The 16,198-nt window shown below is 34.1% G+C and overlaps 1 protein-coding gene across 2 annotated transcripts in view; it reads left to right on the forward strand.

Annotated features, from left to right (window-relative positions):
- The first annotated feature begins 4,200 nt into the window (after positions 1 to 4,200).
- LOC110018164 (CTP synthase 1-like) overlaps positions 4,201 to 16,198 on the forward strand; it is a 54,713-nt gene continuing 42,715 nt past the window's right edge. Inside the window, exons 1-11 of one of the 2 annotated variants that reach the window (XM_020715377.1) lie at positions 4,201 to 4,353; positions 4,469 to 4,519; positions 4,619 to 4,736; positions 4,910 to 4,966; positions 5,085 to 5,149; positions 5,290 to 5,373; positions 5,489 to 5,539; positions 5,653 to 5,715; positions 5,832 to 5,878; positions 5,971 to 6,040; positions 6,130 to 6,192. In XM_020715377.1, the coding sequence (XP_020571036.1) occupies positions 4,210 to 4,353; positions 4,469 to 4,519; positions 4,619 to 4,736; positions 4,910 to 4,966; positions 5,085 to 5,149; positions 5,290 to 5,373; positions 5,489 to 5,539; positions 5,653 to 5,715; positions 5,832 to 5,878; positions 5,971 to 6,040; positions 6,130 to 6,192 (813 nt within the window). In that variant the 5' untranslated portion in view covers positions 4,201 to 4,209. The remainder of the gene's footprint in view (positions 4,354 to 4,468; positions 4,520 to 4,618; positions 4,737 to 4,909; positions 4,967 to 5,084; positions 5,150 to 5,289; positions 5,374 to 5,488; positions 5,540 to 5,652; positions 5,716 to 5,831; positions 5,879 to 5,970; positions 6,041 to 6,129; positions 6,193 to 16,198) is intronic. The other variant, XM_020715378.1, reaches the window with a different exon arrangement.

Raw genomic sequence — 16,198 nt, forward strand, 5'->3', positions numbered from 1 at the left:
AATCATTTCAAAGTGTTGAAATATCTCCATAGCTCTTGCATTGATTCATTCTACGATAATATGTAGATGGTTATTGTCAACACTTCTCATGAAATCGTTCTGGATGAGCCATGAAGTCGATGATTTTTATGTATTTCTTCTAACAAATCGGTAAATATCGCTTTTGTCATGCATAACATATTGCTAAATCTCGTTGGGTGGCCTGCAAACAACTCCCCAACCCATTTTTTGCCAACATAAGAAGATGTCATGTAAGGAGAGCGCTCTGTGTACGATTTATAATATTTGTACATCAAACATAGAACCACAACTCTCCTACGCCTCTCCAGTTTGCATCTAGGGCTACCAAAAAAGCTTGTCGTTCGGCTCGATAAGTACTTCACATTCGATTCGTTCGTTAAAGAAGCAAACCCAACTCAAACAAGTTCGATCATGTTCAATTCATTTTGATTCGAAATAAATAATTAAAAATCAATATAATTATAAAATTTAATAGTAAAATTTTATGTGTATATTTGATAGAAAATTTAAAATATAAAATATATTAAATTATTATAAAAAAATTAATTCTAAATTATCTGAAATTAATCTCCATCTTTTTTTATATTCTTTTAATAATAAATAAATTTATTACTTTTTTAAGCTCATTTGAAACCAAACACGATTCGTTGCAATACGAACAATTTGAACAATTAAAATTAAATTCAAACAAATTGAATCGAACACGAACACCCATTTCATAAACAATTTTAAACATGAGCCTTTTTCAAAGAAATTTAATTTCAAACGAACAAAACAGAAACAGGAGCTTCGTTCGCTCATGTGCGATTCGTTTACCTCTCTAGTTGCATCCATGTATTTCAGTATCGAAGTGGCTAACACATAAGCATCAATGCATTAACTATAATCATATAATGTTACGAACAAAATTAACATAAGCAAATAATATTACAGGAGTAAATAGAAAATATATAGAGGAATGAGAAACTCTCAAGTTGCATGTCCAAAGCAACATAAATATCTAAAGCATTATGAAAAACAATAAACAAATAAAAATGTCCCACAAGAATCTATTTAAGAAAGTGTTTCTCAAATGTTATCACTCATGAAAATAATGCAGGTAAGCTACCCTACCGTCAACGAGCATTGCGATGAAAAACTCTTATTAGGTCGAATCTTCAAGCAACTTCATAGAGAACAAATTCAACGTCATGTTCTCTAAAATTTCTGGAGTTGTGTCCAGAATTCACATAACATGCTGGACAGAAGTTGCTTGTGATGGGTCGAGTCATTGGTGCATGAAGCCCTTAATTGTGAGATCTGGATTCCAAGGAAAGTAGCTCTCTTGTTTTTCTTATGTTCAACTCGGTGACTCTATGACCTGCTCGTGGACTTAACTTTATGGAGATCCGGGTTGGGCGGGTTGGGTCCTTCAATGGAATCACCTGTTTGGCCAGCTCTCAAATTTTCGAGTATTCCACTAAACCCCACTTCAGTGGAGCGCATGCATTGTTGCTCGTTGCCACGACACCTCCAAACATACGATTCATATTCTCCTCAAATTCAATATTGATTCCACTATATTTAAATTTTTTTGTAGCTGCACAACCTATAAATTCATATAACATGTTGAATTTAAAAACAAATTTAAAATTGACAAAAATATGAGACATTTTAAAAATGCATACCGTCAGTCTCTCTGCTCATCACTCCTCGGAAGCATCAATCATTCGCTTTACCTTATCCAACCCCAAGTTCGTTGATCCTTGCTTCAATTCCTTCTAATTTTTCCATTCCTTCTCTAGCTGATCTTACTTATTTTTTAACTGCATCCAATCATACTCTGTGCCTGTACTTTCTTTGAATTTCTTAATAATATTTTATCAGTCTTTCTTATTAAATAGGTTGTAAACCTCTTTCGCAATTGTACCTCGTTAAAGCAAAGGTCACAAATTATGATTTTATCTCTTTATCCCACATAGTAGATGAGCCGGCCTCTTTTGTTTTAACCATTGTATAACTAGCATAAAAAAAAAAAAAAACTAATTAATATAAATAGTAATGACATAATATCGCAAATCAAAGAAAAATAGTAATGCACAATATCATTACTAATGCCACCACCTTCACACAAACACCTCCACACACCACCACCACCACATCAAGACATCAACACATACATCACACCACCTCCACATCAAGACATCAACACATACATCACACCACCTCCAACACCTCCACACAAGCACAACCACACACCAACCACCACCTTCACAACCACACACCACCACCTCCACCCAACACCACCACCTCCACACACCAACTACCATCACACTATCTCATAACCAACACCACACCACACCACCTCCAAATCACACACCACCAGCATCAATACACTTCACCACTCCACCACTTCCACATCACCTTCTCCCACAACACGCCTCTACCTCTTTACAACCTACAACCAAAATCACTAGCATACCACACACAACCACCTCCAGAACACCAACCACCAACATAAAAGGTTTGATCGTGTTAATTGTAAATGCATTGGTTTTGAGTGCCCTATATGTAATTTACACAAAATATTGCCATCTACAATTCAAGCACCGCACCCTCTTTCATCTACAAAGATTGAAGGTAGTGATAAAACCCCATCCCAAAATTTTCATTTGAGGCGATTACAGACAAGGTACCCGAAACATTTCCATGTACAAATCAAACATCCTCTTTCATCTATTTTTCAAATTCTCACACAAACATCAAAGATAGTGACAGAAACCCATCCCATATTCATTTGAGGCAATTACATACAGGGCACCCGAAACATTGCAATCTACAAATTAAGCACTCTCTTTTATCCATTTTTCAAATTCTCACTTAAAAATTAGAGGAGGTAAAGTTAAAACACAACTCCATATTTTTCAAATTCTCACTCAAAAATCAAGCACCTGAAACTTTACTTATAGGGCACCCATATTTTTTAAATTCTCACTGATTGCATACAAGATAGCTGAAACAGTGTTGTCTACATACAATACACCCGGAAAAAAGCTATCTTCCATTCCGTATTTTCAATCAAGGCAGTGACACACAGGGCATCGAAACAGTGCTATCTACAAATCATGCTCCCTTTTTCATCTATTTTTTAATTGAGGAAGTGACATACAGAGCACCCGAAACAGTGCTATCTACATGCAGGGCACCCTAAACACCATTTCACAAAACCATATAGATTACAAAATCCACAAAATTCTCACAATAACCAGAGATTAAAATGAGAAAGCCACAAATCCAACAAAATGAGAAAGCCTGGATTGATTTCACAAAATTCTCACAAAACCCTACATACAGCAAATGGGAAAGCCACAAATTGCAAAGGAAAGCCATTCTTTCAAAAATGAGCACACGAATTACATACAATGCATAATAACCAGAGATTGAAGGGCAAAGAGAGAGGAGAAAGGCAGGTTGCCACCATCGAGAGGCGCTTGAGAGACGCGGGAGTGATTGAGAGAGAAATGAGAAGGCTACCTAAGCAACGGGGTAAGAACTTCGCGAGAGCGATCGAGAGAGGTAACTAGAGCAAAAGAAAGGTGAGAGAGGAAGAAGAAACACAACAGAGGGAGCCGTTGGGCAGTGGAGTAATATCTCCACGAGGAAACGCGGGCGGCGGGGTTGAACCCGCGACTCATTTTAAGATGGACTATTTAGGAATGCCACCGCACCCGCCACATTTTCAAAATGCAACGCGCCAAAAAAGCTGCCCCAAACAGGCCCTAAATCTCTCTTCGAGATTTTCAAGTCTCCGTAAACTAAATCCCAGAATTAGAACAGATTGCACATCCAATAAAAATTTTATTCAATTTCTAATTGAAGTCTTTTTTTCATATCTCAAACGCCCATTCATAATCAGAAACCAATTGAAAATTCATTTTAACTAGATCCGTGGACAAAAAGCTAATTTTTTTAGGAAACAATGATCTTGGTTGTGCCAAAGCAGTTGCAGTCACAGGGAATCTTCTTGGCATTAGTAATTTATGGATCCAAATAGAAAATAACTTTTCATCATAGGATGATATCCTAGGCATATGCATACAGTAATGCACTCCTAAAAGTTAAAATAATAAAATAAATAAAAAATAAACAAGATTTTCTTAAAAGTTTAACTTTCAGGCTAATTTTCTTAATGCAAACATTTTGTGTTTTATGATGCCTATACATTTGGAGATTCACGGCACTATTCCCATGCCACTCTTTTTAAAGGTGGATTTGGATCTTGGCAACTATGAAAGATTCTTAGATATCAAGCTGACTCGTGATAACAACATTACTACTGGAAAGATTTACCAGGTTGGCATTTTCTTTTAAGCTTATGTTTGCACTGTTTTATTTTTTTTTGATTGAGGCAAATACTCTTAATCCAGATATAAATTCTTACTTTTTCCTTAATATTGTGGTTGAGTAGTTTGTCATTGATAAGGAGAGAAGGGGAGATTATTTGGGAAAAACTGTTCAGGTGGGAATTACTTCTGCCGTATGGCCTACCATCAATAGTTGGTATACTATTTTTCTATTTGTGATTTTCTTAATGATATGAAATCATTGTTGTGCATAGGTTGTACCACATATTACAGATGCTATACAAGAGTGGATTCAACGGGTAGCAGTCGTTCCTGTTGATGGAAACGAAGGACCAGCTGATGTATGTGTTATAGAACTTGGTGGAACCATAGGTGATAATATGTTTAAAAATGCTTGTTTATATTACTGCAAATAGAAGCATTAGTGTGAGCCTTATGCTCACTTGAATGTATTTACATTGATTGCAAAGTTATCCTGTCTTCCAAGCATAAATGAAGGGGCAAACATCTTTTTGCGTCTTAAAAGTGTGGAATATTTTATGCAGGAGATATTGAATCTATGCCATTTATTGAGGCGCTTGGTCAATTTTCCTACCGTGTAGGTGGGAAATCTATGTAAACGCCTTCCTGGAATTCATTTGATATTTTAACTTAATTTGGAATTAGCCTAGTCATCACTGGTATTGATCGATCTTAGCTCTTTATGCGGTTTCACTCCAGGTCCTGGAAACTTCTGCCTTATTCATGTCAGTCTTGTGCCAGTTCTAAATGTAGTCGGTGAACAGGTTTATAACTTCTCTCGATTTTCTTTGTTAGTTGTTACAAGCTCCTACTGAAAATAACCAATTCTCAACCTTGGCATGTTTGCTGCCTCTCTTTAAAAATTACTATTTTTTGCTCACTTTATATTATTGTTTTCTTGCAGAAAACTAAGCCAACTCAGCATAGTGTTCAGGGACTAAGAGCCCTTGGATTGACACCAAATATTCTTGCTTGCAGAAGTGAATTGGTCTCTCTCTTCCCCTTTTTCTTCTCGTCTCTCTACATGTGTAACTTCTGCCTTTTTATTTATTTGCTGTTGTACCTATCTGATCTGTTGTTTCGTGCTCACACTCCTTGAACAGCCTTTGGATGATAATGTGAAGAAAAAGCTTGCGCAATTTTGCCATGTACAGGCAATGTATCTTTTGTTTTTACTTTTAACAATTATTTTTTTTGCATCGCTCTGCAAAGTGCATTGCCCTAGTTTTTACCTATAATAATTTGATGTAAGCAAAATGTTTTGCAGGCTTCAAATATTTTAATTCTTTATGACGTTCCAAACATTTGGCATGTTCCTCTACTCTTAAGGGTTTGTTACCTTATATCAACGTTGCATTTCATAAAACTATTGCTTATTTCATGTGCTTATTGCTGTCATTGTGTAACCCTGTTTATCATATAACATGATTGCTTGTGTTTCTACAGGACCAGAAGGGGCATGAGGCCATCTTGAAAGCGCTTAAACTACAGGGGCATGATTGTTTGATCTTATGAATTTATGATTTATTTGCTTAGCATTATCATATGACAAAGAAATCGATTCAAATAAACTTTTCAAATGCAGAGTTGCAAAAGAACCCATGCTAGATGAATGGATTGCTTGGACTAAAATCTCTGATACTCTGAGTAATCCAGTGGGTTTCACTGTTGACATTCTGTTTAGGCACCATTTTTGTGATGGACTTTTTTTCATCTTATACATTCTAATTTTAATATATTTCAGGTTAGAATTGCCTTGGTTGGTAAATATACTGGTTTTTCTGACTCGTATCTCTCAGTGTTGAAGGTGATCTTCTTGCGACTATCTTTATATATATATATTTAATGCACTCAACTATCATCATTACTTTGTTTCAAACATGCTTTTATTTTACCAATGCTTACCCAAATTCATCAACACTAACTTTCAGTGTATAATTAAGTACATTTATAGTGTAGGAATTAAGTACATTCACTTCCACTTCATTCCCTTTCTGCGTATGTTTTCTGGAATTGCTATGACGAACTGGAAGTACTAAAATGATCATCTTTTACCTTTCACGACGAGAAGATTAAAAATTTTTCTCTCTAGTAACGGTTTTTAGTTTGTATTCAATCAAATTACATTTAAAGGGTGCACAAATGTATAGTATTAAGTCTGGTTGCTTAATGCCATCATTATAATTAACCTTATTCTAACTATTTATTGTTGGATTTATGAATCCTTTTTTTTATTCATTTCTTTTTAGTGTTGTTTGAAGTGTTAAATGGTTTAGGACTACTCAAATTGGTGTTTTGCAAGGTTTCGAAAATCAAACCGAACATCGAACTTGAAAGAAAATAAAACCAAGATATTGAAAAGTGTTAAAATGCTCCTACCATTTTACAAGGTGTTATTTTAGTCCCAGAGTCTATAAAAGTTACCAATTTAGTCCCTAAACTCTTTTAATTGGGACTAAAATTATCCTCTCTTGGGATTATTTCAGACAATAGGACTAAATGATACTTTAACAAAGTCATGAGACTAAAATGACCCCATTTAAGTAGTTAGGGTATTATTTTAACACTTCACTCATTCAAGATTCGAAGTTAAAATTGGGGGTTGAACTAAATGATGTAATAAATTTTAAAACTATTAAAATACAACTTAAAATGGTATAATAATGACGCATTGTATATGTTATGTATATATATAAATTTGTAATATGCTTATTAACTCTTGCAGCTGTAACGATTTTGCTACATGGGGGAAGGGGTAATGAAGAATCTTGGAAGAGGAAGGGAGCGGTCGGGTAAATGAACAGTAGGGGAGATAAAGTGAGAAGGTCAGGAAGCCAAAGAGAAGAAAAGGAAACGAAAGAGGTGAACACAGGAAAATGATGCGACGAATCGGGGAAACCAAATGTTACCTTTGCCCCATAAAAGGACGTGCTTGTGGGATGCAGAGGTGAGACCGGCTTACCTGGGAGTCGAGCGGCGTGTAAAGGAGAGGACAATGCAGGGTTAGGGCAGTGGCGGCGTCGAGTATTTGTGGTGATGTTGAGTCGCGACGTCGATTGGGAGGGAGTCAAAGCCACGTGCGATCGAAGGAGTTATTGTGCGAGGAGGCAACATCGAGTTTCGAGCAGCGTCAATCGAAGGAGAAGCTCTCGGGAGAAGGAAAGAGACCAGTGCAGAGGAAGAGGTCGTGTGCGTAGGGCTCGACCGAATGCAGTTTTACAAGGGATTTCATAAAATAAAAGAATGGAATAATGAAAAGTTAATTATTTTCTAAAATAATAAATTAATTAAATTTTATGCCATGTTAGGCTTCCAAATTTTGAGGAGTCAAATGTCAAGACTAATCAAATAGCAAATTAATCGACAATCGAGGTGTGCACTCGTTCTTTTAATTTGTTTCTTCTCAACTGTTTTGCACTTAATGACACTTGCATATGCTTTATTCTGATAAAAATATTTTTATTTACTGGTCATATTGATTAACACTCGTTGTATAGCCTGAATACAGTGAAAAGTGTGCAAGGCCAGCTACACCGGCGCTCGGGTGTAGTGTCAAATAAGTAATAGTTCTCACATTACGAACGGATGCGGGTAAAGAAGTTAGTTCATAAAACAATTGAAATTAATATTAGGATATGATCTTGGAATATCAGTGCTCTCAATGGTAAGTTAATGAAATTTGTTGATATTATCATTCATAGAAAGATTAATATCTTATGTATTCAAGAAACTAAATGGGTTGGAGAAAAGGCTAAAGAGATTGATAACTTAGGTTTTAAACTTTAGTACTCTCGTAAGAGTCACACTAGAAATTGTGTATGTGTAATTATGTATAAGAGTTTGAAAGATAATGTTGTAAAAATTAATAGAGTTGGAGATAGAATTATAGCCCTTAAGATTATCATTGATACTAAGGTTTTTAATAGTATAAGTGTTTATGTTTCTTAAGTAGGTTTAGATAGAGGGTCTAAAGATAAATTCTGTAATGACTTAGAAGACTTAATACAAATGGTAACTCTTGAAGAAAGAATTTTTATTGGAGGAGATTTAAATGGATATGTTGGTGAGTGGTAGAATATTTTAGAAATATTTATGGTGGCTACGGTTTTAGAGTGACTAATGAAGAAGGTAAAGCTATTTTAAATTTTGCTTTAGCATATGATTTTTTTATTACTAATATTTTATTCAAGAAAAGAGGTGCATCTTATTACTTAAAAAAATGAATATAATAGAACACAAATTGATTATTTTCTTATAAGAAGAGGAGATCGTCGTGATTGTAAAGATTGTAAGGTCATTCCAAGTGAGGATTTAAGTACCCAATATCGTTTATTAGTTCTTGATTTCAAGCTAAAGAGTTGTAAAATAATGAATACTAAGATTCATCTTCGTAGAATTAGATGGGAAAACCTAAAACACAAATAAAAATATTTTTATGAATAAAATTTAAGATTTCAAAAGTTGAGAAGTTCATGATGAAGCAAATGCTGTGTGATAAAGTAACAAACACAATTAAACAAGTAGCAAAAGATATAATTGGAGAATCAAAAGAAAAACTTCTTCAAATAAAAATAGTTGGTGGTGAAATAATAATGTGCAAGAAAAGATAAAATATAAGAAGTTATGTTATAAAAATTGGTTTAAATGTAAAAGCTTAGAGAACTGAGAAACATAGCAAACGGCCGACAGAAAGTCTAAGTGAACAATATGTGATGCTAAAATTCTGATTTTAATGATATTTATAATAGATTAAATACTAAAAAGGGTGAAAAATATATGTATAAACTAGTCAAATAAAGAGGAAAGAAAAGTAAAGATTTAGCTCAAGTAAAGTGTTAAAGATGAAAATCAAAAAGTGTTTTTCTTAGAAAAAAATATTCAACATAGATGAGTGAGTTATTTTGATAAATTATTTAATGAAATTTCTGAAAATACGATCAATCTTAAAGATCTTAATATCGTTAATAATAATAAAACGTTATCGTTAATAATAATAAATCAAGGGTGGAAAGTCTGTAGGACCTGATGATATCTCAATTAAAGTATGAAAATGTTTAGGAGATTTGGGAGTTTCTTGGCTTACTAAACTCTTTAGTATTTTTTTAAAAACTAAAAAGATGTCTGAGGAGTGGAGGGAGAGTATTTTGGTCCCCATTTTTAAGAATAAAGGGGATGCACAAGAGTGTACAAATTATGGAGGAATTAAGTTGATGTGTCATACTTTAAAATTATGGGAGAGGATAATTGAACATCGGTTAAGACGTATTACAAACATTTCTCATAATCAATTTGGATTTATGCCCGACAGGTCTACTATGAAAGCTATACATTTATTGAGTAGTTTGATGGAGAAGTTCAAACATATGAAGGAGAATTGACATTTGATTTTTATTGATTTAGAAAAAGCTTACGATAAGGTTCCAAGAGATATCCTTTGGAGAGTTCTTGAGAGGAAAGGTGTTGATATGACTTATATTCAAGTCATTAAAGATATGTATACTAGAGCTGTTACTTGTGTTCGAACTGAAGGAGGATTAACCAAATATTTTCCTATTTCTTTTGGATTACATTAGGGATCGGCTTTAAGCTCATATCCTTTTGCTTTGGTTTTGGATGTTTTTACTGGACATTTACAGGAGGATGTACCTTGGTGTATGTTTTTTGCTGATGATATCCTTCTTGTGGATAAGACGAGAGAAAAAATCCAGGAAAAACTTGAATTATGTCCAGGAAAAACTGAGTCTAAAAACTTGAGTTATGGAGATAAGCATTGGAGTTTGAAGGCCTTCATTTGAGTGAGAACTAAACTGAATATATGGAATGTAATTTTTGTAGTAGTAGCTCTAGTGACAGAAGTGTAACTTTGGGTGATCAAATTATTAAAAGGTGGATTTAGATATCTCGGGTCTGTTGTTCAAAGCGATGGTGATATATATGGAGATGTTAATAGTAGAATTCAAGTTGGTTGGTTGAAGTGGAGGAATGCTTCGGGCCTTTTGTGTGATAGAAATGTTTCGCTTAGGCTGAAAGGAAGATTTTATAAGCCGGTGGTGAGACTTGCAATGCTTTATGGCGCTGAATGTTGGCCTTTAAAAGAGAAATATAATACTAAGTTAAGTGCTGCCGAGATGAGAATGATTAGATGGATGAGTGGCTTTACACTTGAAGACAAAATGCAAAATGAATATATCTGTGATAGGGTTGGTGTAGCTCATGTGATGGACAAAATTATAGAAAGTCATCTTAGATGGTTTGGTCACATTAAGCGTCAACCATTTGATGATCCGATTAGGAGAGTAGATGTTTTAGATTCAAATGATGTTAAAAAAGACAGATAAACCTAGGAAGACTTGGGGTTATTGTATAAAAAATTATCTTAATTTATTAGAACTAAATATAAATATGACACTAAATAGGACGCAATGGAGAAAAAAGATTCATGTAGCCGACCCCACATAGTGGGATTAAGGCTTTGTTATTGTTGTTGGTCATATTGTTATGAATGTTGTAGCTACTTACTCATGCATTTGTCGTGCACTTTATATAGTATGTTGAATTAAATGCGATGAATACATGAATGATATATTTATGTTGATTGTTTGTATGTGCATTACTGACTATGATGAAGTCACCCCTTGATGATTCTAGTGAGAGAACACTAATGTATCGATGTACATATATGAAAGAGTATATTGATATTGTTGTGTCTTAATTGACACAATTTTTAGATGATGCTGTTGTGACAGTTGTACAGTTATGTAATGATATTGATATAATAATATTCTTTGAATAACATCAAATGTTTTTGTTAATTTATTAAGAGCTCGATTAACATGCATATTGATTCCTTTGTCTCTTGTATTATTGTGGTTTATGAGTATGATTATTCTCTTACTTGTTTAGCTCGGTTTTTTTAAACTAATATTTCAGGGTTAATTAGGTGATTTAATAGATGAGCGATAGAAGAAAAAAATATTTATAAGAGACACATACAACCAGTAACGAGGTGATTTTAAATATATTGCTTTAATTTAAATTGATTAATGAAATTTTCATCTGTTAAATTTTAGATGTATATAAAATTTTAGTTCTCATCATCCAACCGTCTGTTCCCATCTTACTTGAATTCCAAGTCCTAGGTCAGGTTGTGACAACAACCCAACTCAATTTCATCAACTAAATTCTCTATTATGGCAACTGTTCTCATAGCTTATTTAGCCCCACTTCATATTGGAGAGTTGATATTTAAAGTTTAAATAGAAAGAAGAGAGCTTATTTAAAGTTAATACCTTGGTTGACCAATTTCTTAAACATGATTGGGATTTTTAAAATTTTTTTTAAATAACTTTATAGTTAAAATATTATATTTTATACTCAATAAGCTCAGTTCATTCGCAGCCTTTGGATCACTGATTAATTGTGATTAAAAGCATAAAAGCTGAACCAGACGATATTATTAAACAGGGATTGGTTGAACTGTTAATCAATCTAACCATCAGCTGTAATAGTTCTCATTAATTCAATGCGTGGGTGATTTTTTAGGTTGACCGGAACGGTCATATTCAATTCACGATTGAACCGGTCTAATTGATTGATTCAATCAAAATTTAATAACCGTGGTGTTTATTGATGCAATTAGTATAAATCAGAATATAATTTCATGTGAAGTAAAACATAAGTTACCAATTAATTCAGTAATTTACTATCTTTAGATGTAAGCATGCAATATTAGAATCATTAATCAACTGATAATAAAATGTTCTAAATTATTTGCTAAATTTTGTAAAAGAATTAGAAACACATGAAACCATTAAGCAATTGAATTAAATTTTCACAAGCTAGATTTCTAGCTTTTTTCTTTAGCAAAATTAAGAACACTAAATAAGTCAATATCAAATTATGTAGATGAAATCCTTGTACAATTTGATACATGAAAATGATTTCCCTTAAAATTAGGTAGTTCCATTTTCATACTGCTCTTAGAGGTATCAGACATCAAACTTGCACTCATATGATGGAGTCTACAAAGAAAAAAAAAAATCATGCCAAAAGTCCTAATTAATTTCTTGGAACTGTCATTTATAGACTCCTCGTTCCTTGGTTCTATGTATGATTGCTGTAATATTAGCTCAGTCTATATTTAAATTAATTCTAAACTCGTAAAATTTTTCTAAATTTCTTATACTTACCAAAAACCAGCTAGAACCATCAAAGTTAAAGTCCAAGCCATGTAATGTTGTTATTTAAATATTGTGAAATCTATATAGATTCTGAAAATCTACATTTCTTAATATTTGAAGCCTCTAATGGAAGTGGCCAATAGAATGCTTGTGCATAATCAAAACAACACCAGCTTTCGTAATAATAAAAAGCACAAAAAAACGACCAAAATAATTAAACCCTATTTGAATAACTATATCAATAAATAAATTAATTAAAGGTTTGCTTAATAGATCATGTTCGATTCTAGTTATACCAGTTAATTCCCATCTCCCGTCGAAATAGCAACAGCCACAAACTCCACCCATCAAATCCCTCCAAAGCATCTTGCAACAGTCTCCACGTTCACACTTCCCATCTCTTGCATGCCCTCTCCAAGCTATGACAAATGATCTCTACACGGATGCTAGTCATGGCCTCTCATTCCTCATGCTAATCTCCCTAGCGTCCTATCATCCATCGTTTGCATGTCTTCCCATATTCTAGTTTGTTTAATTCGCCATTGAATTAATGCCTATTGTCTTTGGAATGCAGCATCTATTTTGTTCATAAATTATGAAGTGGACTTTGAAAGTTGAGCATCCTTTAAAGAAATGTCATTTTCTTTTGCTTATCTTGAAAATTGGAGGTTGTTGCACCATGTTTTGATTTTTTAATGAGGCGGTTTGATTATTATGTCATTCCGTATGTGTTCGAAAAATGATTATTTTGTTACCTATTTTTATTCACTACGAATTTAGCTTATTTAATTTGGGATTGAGCGACTATATTATCCATTATGCATGTTAAGGGGAAAGAACTTATTCTCCATTATGTACTTGATATGCTCTTGTATATGCTTTCCTCCTCAGCGTGTGGAATTTAATTTTTAGTGTCAATGTCCCTCAACCCTTCTCTCTCTCCATGCTTTAACTCCTCCTCTTCATGCTACACTGCCAACCCACAAACATTTATCTTCCGCACAACCTCCTCAAAGCCCTAGGTATTGGCCCTCAAATTCCCTTTTCTTGAACCCATGCATCTCTCTTTTGAATGCATTTGCTACAACACATGACTTGCCCCTTGTCTATCTCCCACGACACATGCTTCTATCTCTCGCATTCTCATGCGCACGACTCCTGTCTTCATGCAGGCCCCCTGCAACAATCATGTTTTTCCCCCTATCTCTGGTTAACACCCTTATCTCTTTACATGAGTTCTCCCATATCTAAAATTTAATGACTTTGAGCTCAATTTTCGTAAAGGCTAATCGGAGACCTCAACGCCCATATGCAGTGTAGTGACCTGTTGAGGCACACATAAATGCATTATTTCTATATTATCTCTCATAATGATTGCATTGCATGAAAGCATGAGGACTAAAATTTTGAAAAATCTTTAAAATTCGATCCGGTTAGTTTTAAGAATCGTTGAACTTGAGGATAGTCTAATCTTTATCTTTAATGTTAGGAAGTATGATGACCATTACATTATTTTTTATTGATTTGATTGAATTTTTCTTCTACCTCAAATATTTTTGATCTAAAGTTTAAAAGATGAATGCTCTGATTGCTGTCATACTTAGCCAAAAGATAGTGACAACCTCGTTATTGTTCGGTGGTGGTAGATATATTGTTATGTAGCTTCTACTTGGTTGATATACATGCAATCTTTAACCGAAGGAAGATTAAGTGCAATGTAATTTTTGTCAAAATCACCAATGAGAAGAGAAATATGTTGATGGTATGCTTCTGCACAAAAATTACATAAAAGAAATAATGTGTGTATGTGTGCGTGTATTAGAAAATCATTGTTCTCTGATTCAATTACTTTTAGGACCTTATTGCCATTGTTCTTCACTTCAATCACAACTTGAAAATTTTGTGCTATTGATATGACCTTATTGCCACTTGAAAATTTTGTGCTATTGATAATCACAACTTGAAAATTTTGTGCTATTGATCTTTGATTAGAACGGAATTTTGTTTTTCTTTATTGATCATCAATCTAGGTTCAGGGAGAAAAATGCTCACCTTCGACTTTCTTGCTTGACTAAAGCTTGGTACTAATGCCATTGGCGTTAGTTATTGATAGATTTGGCCATCGTATTACTTTAGTATCGACATGCCTATGACCCTTGATCAGAGATTGGAAAGAAGTTATCGCATCCATTATTGATCCTATGGATGAAAAAAGTTAACATGTTAACTAAAACTTTTTTCACTGTACTAAATTGTCTTAAAATTATATATATATATATATATATATATATCATATCATATTTTTTTACAGAAGCTGAAGTTATTCAACTTGTTTCCTCTTGTCGTTTGAATTTGATTAGAAAATTTTTATATGGTCATCCCAAAATGGAGCTCATTGGCAAAGAATTTGAACTTATGCACCTCGTTAGAGAGTGAAAAATTGGACTGTTAGATAGGAAACATATTCTCATTTAAATTAGTAATGAAGATGATTATATGTGCTTATTCGCTAGAAAGATAATATGAATTAATAACAAAATAATGAAGATTTTGAAATGGTTTGCGAATTTTGACCCACAGACGGAACAACCAATTATTCCGGTTTGGATTCGCCTCCTTCGTCTGAAATTTCATTATTTTTTTCAAAAAGTATTGAACTCTATTGTCTTAGATTATGGAAAGCCACTCAAGACGGACATTCCTACTTTTAATCTTTCCCGTCAATCTAAAGTCAGAATACTTGTTGAATGAGACATCACTACACTCGTTTTTGAGGAAATTTGGTTGGGCACACAACAAGGATATTGACAGAAAGTAGAGATTGAGCATTTTCCGTCGTATTGTTCGAACTGTCGTATGTTCGGACACTTCAATTCTCAATGTCATCATCTGCACCCCACCTCAGACCAAAAAAGCAAACTGCTCCGCTAGAGGCTGGGGGTTGCATCCCTTCTCTTCCTTCTGATCAACTCTAAGTTTTTGATACTATTGATCATCAGAAGGATACCCCAAAAGACATCATTTTCCCCGCAGGTATTATGTCAACCACTAAATCCCCACTTGTAGTTCCCTCGTCTTTGGAACCTCCTATCGTGGGGGAAAAAGAGATTCTCCAGACCTCGCCTGCTTTAGAACCTATCACCGATAATACAGGTAAAAATACTTCTACTGTTTCACTACTGTCTCATCAGATCCAGAAAAATATTGATATTATTCAGGCTCATGGGGATCATGATGTGCAACGACCTATAACTGTCCGACCACCTTTGGAACCTACTGATCAAATGAGTCAATCATCGGATGAGGAATGACAGGTCTACACATCCAGAAGGAAGAAAAAAAATGAAAATTTACTTGAGCTCAGGAATCTGATAGATGACACTTTGGTTACTACGGGCAATGGTACTTAACTTACGAATTTGTTAGCCGGCTCACTTCCGCGAACTAGGGGCAGGAGGACTAAAGTGGGACGTCCCTACCACCTTTGTATCCTTTTATGACTTTTGGTTTTGTTTTCTTCATGTATCTTTGCTTTATTTGAGTTTTGTGTGTATTGTTTTGCATGCGTTAGGCTTTCTTTTAGGCCCTCTCATGAAACATTTTTGTATCTTTCTTCCGTATTAATATATTTGC

This window comes from Phalaenopsis equestris, unplaced genomic scaffold (genome assembly GCF_001263595.1).
Source record: "Phalaenopsis equestris unplaced genomic scaffold, ASM126359v1 Scaffold000004, whole genome shotgun sequence".
Classification (NCBI taxonomy): Eukaryota; Viridiplantae; Streptophyta; class Magnoliopsida; order Asparagales; family Orchidaceae; genus Phalaenopsis; species Phalaenopsis equestris.